The sequence below is a fragment of the Fukomys damarensis genome, unplaced genomic scaffold, assembly GCF_012274545.1.
Source record: "Fukomys damarensis isolate Sample0158 unplaced genomic scaffold, DMR_v1.0_HiC HiC_scaffold_36, whole genome shotgun sequence".
In the NCBI taxonomy this organism is placed as follows: Eukaryota; Metazoa; Chordata; class Mammalia; order Rodentia; family Bathyergidae; genus Fukomys; species Fukomys damarensis.
Genome location: NW_022900948.1, coordinates 36,603,048 through 36,609,167, shown reverse-complemented (window position 1 = coordinate 36,609,167; position 6,120 = coordinate 36,603,048). Strand labels below are relative to the sequence as shown.

At 35.4% G+C, this 6,120-nt stretch overlaps 1 protein-coding gene across 1 annotated transcript in view; it reads left to right on the top strand.

The window, feature by feature from the left end:
- The window catches only part of C5 (complement C5), an 84,537-nt gene that overhangs the window by 38,582 nt on the left and 39,835 nt on the right, over positions 1 to 6,120 (top strand). The window contains exon 21 of the mRNA XM_010602980.2: positions 4,935 to 5,330. Within this exon, the coding sequence (XP_010601282.1) occupies positions 4,935 to 5,330 (396 nt within the window). The remainder of the gene's footprint in view (positions 1 to 4,934; positions 5,331 to 6,120) is intronic.

Here is a 6,120-nt window from a genome sequence, read left to right as displayed (position 1 = left end):
TTCCAGTTGTTGATTCTTTCTGCTAGCTCCCATGCTACTGAGGATTTGTTCATAAAGTCTTTTCCTATGCCAATATCTTGAAGAGTTCTGCCTAACTTATCTTCCAGCAAGTTTAGTGTTTCTGTTTTAATGTTTAGATCTTTAATCCACTTGGATTTTACTTTAGTGTATGGTGAAAGATAACGGTCTAGTTTTAATCTTTGGCAGGTTGAAATCCAGTTTTTCCAACACCATTTATTAAAGAGGCTATCTTTCATCCACTGGGGATGGTCAGCTCCAGGATATTGTTTAGAATTGTTTGGAGTGCTGGTTTGGTGTTCATGAAATTCCTCAGGTGTTCCTTGTCTTGGAAGTATCTCATTTCCCTATCCGTTTTATTGTTGTTGTTTGTTTTTTGTACCTGAGATTGAACTTGGGACCTTGCACTTGCAAGGCAGGCAGCAGAACCACTGAGCTAAATCCCTGGCTCACCATCAATTTTGAAAGAAAGTTTTGCAGGATACATCAGTCTAGGTTGGAAGTTTTTTCTTTTAGGACTTGAAATACCTCACTCAGGCTCTCTTTGACTTGAGGGTTTGTGTTGAAAAGTCTGCTGTGATTCTGATGGATTTCCCTTTGCATGTGATTTGCTCCTTTTCTTTAACTGCTTGTAGTATTTTGTTCTTCAGTTGGGTTTCCAGGATCTTGATTATTATATGTCTAGGTGTAGATTTTTTTTATTATCATGGCTATTTAGAGTCCTATATTCCTCACTTATCTGTATGTCAAATTCTTTCCCTTTGGGAAGTTTTCTGTCATTAATTCTGTGAACATCTTTTTTTTTATGTCATTTGTAGTTTCTCCTGCTATTTCATGGATTTCTATCAGTCTTTCATTATTCTTCTTTTCATCATCTAGGAGTTGTTGGATCGGTTTCTCATGATCGCTTACTGTTTTTAAGAGAACTCTCTTTTCATGGTCACTGACCACAATCCTATCTTCTGTATCTGATATTATATCTTCACATTCACTCATTCTGCTGCAAATGCTTTCAATAGCATTTTTAATCTCCTGTGTATCTGTTTGAATCTGTTTCGTGCATTCCATTGCTTTCCTATGCTGGGCATTCATGGTTTCCATCATGGTCCTGAGCTCATCTATTTTTTTATCTGTTTCTTTTCTAGAGTCTCTAATCATGTCTTTCATTCTTCTCACCATCTCTGTGGTTACCTGGGAAATTATTTCTGTTTTGAATTTTTCTAGAGCCTCATTTATCTGTTTTGCTACTTCCTGTGCTATCTATTCAGAGTATCCAGATGGTTTACTGTTGACTTTTCCACCTCATTTCCCCCCAAGTTTATCTCTGGTGAGCTGGAAGCCTGTGTTTGTGCCTTATTTAAATGTCTTATCATTTCTATTTTTGTTGTTGGTATGGTCCTTGGTTTAATTCCTGGGTTAATACTTTGATCTTCCAGATACAGCTGTCCTTTAGGTTTTGGGTTTCTAATTACTCAGAGGCATTCTCATTTTCATAATGCCAGAACAGACAACTGATGAGATCAATCATAACACCTTAATAGTGTTTCATGATACTCAGAATAGTTTCATTAACCATTCACTTATTGATGGCACTCAGGTTGTTTCTATTTTTGTCAGTTATGAACAAAACTCTTGTGAACATTCATTTATATATTTGCATGCAAATTAAAATTTTAATTCCTCTGGGATCATTGCCTCATAGAACAACACTGGGTTTTAAAACTGTTGCTAGTGGAGTTGTATCACTATATATTCCCTCAGCAATATATGAGTGATTATTTCTATATTATCAGAACTTGATTTTCATAGTTTTAAATATTTATCATTTCTAATAGTCATGTGGTAATATCACATTGCATTTTAATTTGCATTTATGCAAAGTCTAATAATTTGAAAATATTTTATGTGCTCATTTCCATTTGCATAACCTTTTTGGTGAAATGCATGTTCATGAGTTTTGCAAATTCTGTTAAGCTATTGTTCTTTTAAGTTTGTGGAGCTATTACATAAGGTTTATATAATAATCCTTTGTCAAATATATTCTTTGAACACAATTTCTGTCAGTCTTAGCCTAGCCATTTCATCTTGTGAAAATGTCTTTTGTGGAAAATCTTTAAAATTTGTCATGAGGCCCAATTTATAATTTTTTCTCAGTAACAATTGTGTTCTTATGTGAAAAAATAGTTTTTCATAGAATGGCTTTTTTCTTTATTAATATGTACTTGTATTACATGAAAATTTTTAAAAATTTAACTTCTAGGAAAAGGTTAGGGTAATATTTTTAGTATCTGTGACTAGACAAAGGCTTTCTTTATTTCTCTCACAGCTGCATAGTTATTCACATATGGAATTTATTATATTTAACCAATTTTCTATTAAAGACATTCATATATTCCAAGTTTCCACCATTATAATTATCTTTGGAAAGTCTACTTTTAGATGCAATCTTCCTTCATACATATGAGTATTTCTGTAGGACAGATGTTTTGTCTTGAAGTAGAATTTCTGTGTTAAAGGACATCAACATTTAACTTTTTGTTAAGTATTACCATAATTGCCTTCCAGAAGGACTACATCAATTAACATTCTTATCAACTTATGTGGGTAAGATCCCTAACATTCTTGAAATTTTTATAAACATTTTGATTCATAGAATAAATACTACATATCAGTTGATATTAATGGACTAAATAGGTAGTAAATGTATCATATTGATTAAAGCTAAAAAAAAGTAACGTTGTTCAAGAGAAGCAAATCACAACGTAGTATACAGTACCTGTGTGGTGAGTACAACTACATAATATTTGGAAACATGAAAGATAACACTATGTCTTATTTATAAATACATATACAATTTTACTAATGTGATGGAGGAGAAGGACCCACCACTGATTCTTTCATTTTATTACCCTGCTTACTAACAAAGTCAAGTCTCTTTTCATTTGTCCACCAGCCATTTGTATTTCTTCTTTTGTGTGCTACTGTGATATTCTGCATGCTACTTTCATATCCTTTCACCAGCTTCCCATTAAGTTATTTCTTTGCTGAGGGCAAAGTTTACTTAGCTTTTTCTTGTCTAGTTTTCTCATCTGAAAAAATGGGATAATAGTAGTATATATCTCATTGTTGAAGGTAAAACCAGCTAATTCATGTAAATATAATGCCTGGCCTACAGGCAGTACTTCATAAATGTTAATACTTGTTATTGTTTATAGGAGCACTTAATATTTTATGACTTTTAATCCTTCACCATTTATATATATTGGTAGTTGTTTTCTTTAATCTGCTACTTGTGCTTAACTTCATAAATGAATTTTATCAAATGACCCTGTGAGTGTCCACATGCTCACATGTATGTGTGTTCCTGGAAACTGAACTCAGTGCTTTCATTCTGAACTACATGACCAGATCTGTCTTAACCTTTTATTTTGAGACAGGGCATTGCTAAGTTGTCCAGGTTGGGCCTGAATTTGCAGTCCTCCTACCTCAGCTGTCAGAGTGCTAGGATCTACCCTTCCTACTCTACCCCTGCTATGCTGAAGGAGTCTTTGGCCTCAAGTGACCAGAAGGTCTTTTTTTAGCTCCTACCCCACCCACCTTGGTTGTCCCAAGAAGGTGGTTAAGGGGGAATTTAGAAATTTTACAAAATTCATGGTTGAATGTTGTTATGGCTTGTGTCTAGATGTTTCCCCAAAGCCTAATGCAGTTTTTCAGAGGTGGCAGAATCTAGAGTGTGTAACTGATTCATGGTGAAATGCTGGGATTAAGGGTGTGTGCTTACTAAATCAGTCCACTGATTGGTTTGGCACCTATTCCCAGTTGCCTAGATAGAATTTATAAAAGGGGCAGAAAAAAGCTGCTAACGCCCCTTGCTGCTTTTGCTACCTTGTGAGTACCATGATCTGTTGTTCTCCTCTGAGATGCCCCTCTGCCATATATGCCACTCTGCCTTGGAGCCAGCCAACTATGGACTGAAATCTCTACTAACTGTAAGCTAAATAAACATTTTCTCCTGTAACTTTGAGTGCTGGGCATTTTGTCTCAGTAACAAGAAAAGTAACTAAGACAAATGTTGATGTTTTTCTTTATTGGCCTGATTTATTCCAGATTTTATGGATTTATTCTTTTGGATAAAATTCTTGATTCTGTCAGTTCACCAGATTTTGTAAGAAAGATGAAATATATTCACTATTTTATCCAGAAGTCAGTGAATACTTTTCTATTACAGTATAACAATTAGGAAATAGAAGATAGGAGAGGCTGTACAACCTATTCCAATGGCACAGTAAGTAAGGAGAGCCAAGATGAGAATTTATAATTTTCAAGATCCAGAGCTGAGTTGCAAAATTCGGTAAGAGTGGAAGTTGAAAGACTAGAAAAGTAAGTTGGTGACATATTGGGCAGACCCCTGAATGGGTTAGAGTACATAGTTTTCAGCCTTTTATCAAACCATTATTTATTAGATGTCAGAAGCTGAGCTCAAAGATACAAAGATGAATGATACAGAATGCTCAATCCTGAGGCTAACACATAAACATGCAAAGAGATGCTGTAACAAATGTTCTTGCAATAGCCTAAAAAAAGAACAACAGTATTTTTGCACCTAATTTAGGAAGAAGTGGTCAAAGGAAGGGAGGACATCTCTGAACCAGTTCTGAGTTTCCTAGATATTCCTATGCACTGCTGAACTCTGCTATGGGCATACCTTGGGAAATCCGAATCCAGCTTCCTCCCATCCCTAGAACCCAAGGGGTTATTGTAATGTTGGTAAAGCACCAGGGGTGAGCTTGTGTCCAGACAAGCATCATTCAGGGCAAACTTTCTTACAGATAAAGTTTTTTTTTTTTTTTGGTCATAATATGTATGACTCATATGATGAAGGATTTTGATATGATGCTTCCCTTGTGATATTTCAGTTCTGTGTTAAAATGTCTACTGAGGAGGGGATCTGCACATCAGGAAACCCTACCATTGGCCATCAGGGGACACAGCCTTCCAAATGTGTGCGTCAGCAAGTGGAGGGCTCTTCCAGCCACTTGGTGACCTTCAGCCTGCTTCCTCTGGAAATTGGCCTCCATAACATCAACTTTTCACTGGAGACTACATTTGGAAGAGAAATCTTAGTAAAAACATTACGAGTAGTGGTAAGAAAAGCAATTTGGTACATGTCTTTCAGGCTTCCCCATACTCACTCAAGACAAATCTATCAAGTGTGTCTTGAAATATGTGTGCTAGCTATTGAAGATAAAGCAACAAACAAGGCACAACTGTTGCATTTAAAGAATGTACAGTCTAGAAAACTTTCCATTTATAAATGAGGAAACAAGCCAGAAAAGGCAAAAACATAAAAGATCATGTTAGATATTACTGATGTCACAGTCTGCTGAGTGTTTATCATGTCATCCAGATTAAGTTTTTTTTAGACATTTAAAGAATTTATTTCTTCTCTTTAAAATAAATCCACAATAATTAAGGTTCTTATGCAATTATGTTTTATAAATTTAAAATAATAGTAATTTAAAACAAGATCCAGTCCTTGCCAATGGTAACATGGATAGTTATTGACAGACTAGGTCTTCTTAAATCTTCATTCTAAGTTGTTTTCAGCTATGAAGTTCATGTCAGTAAACCTCTATTGATTTACTCTGTGTAAGGCACATTCCTACGCGTTTGCACTGTGGTTTCATGCACTGACTGGAGCAGGCTGCTTGGCTTTGAATTCTGGCTCCCTTAGCAATGAGACATTGGATGTTACTTGATGCCTGTATGTGTCAGTTTTCTCATCTGTCAAATGGAGTAATTATAGAGCCTACTTCAGAGAGGTTTTCAGAGGTTTAAGAGATAATACATACAAAGCATTTAGTCAAATTACCCACCATATAATAACTTGTATGTAAATGTTTGCTCTGACTGATATGCAAATAGCCAGAAAAATCTTATAATTAAGATGCATAGGGCTGGGGATTTGGCTCAGTGGTTCTAGTGCCTGCCTCACAAGCACAAGGACCCAAGTTTGATCCCCGGTACCAAAAAAAAAAAGATGCATATAAGTATTGGTGCATAGTCTGCCTTTCCAAAAGAAGAGCATTTTTTTTTTTTTTG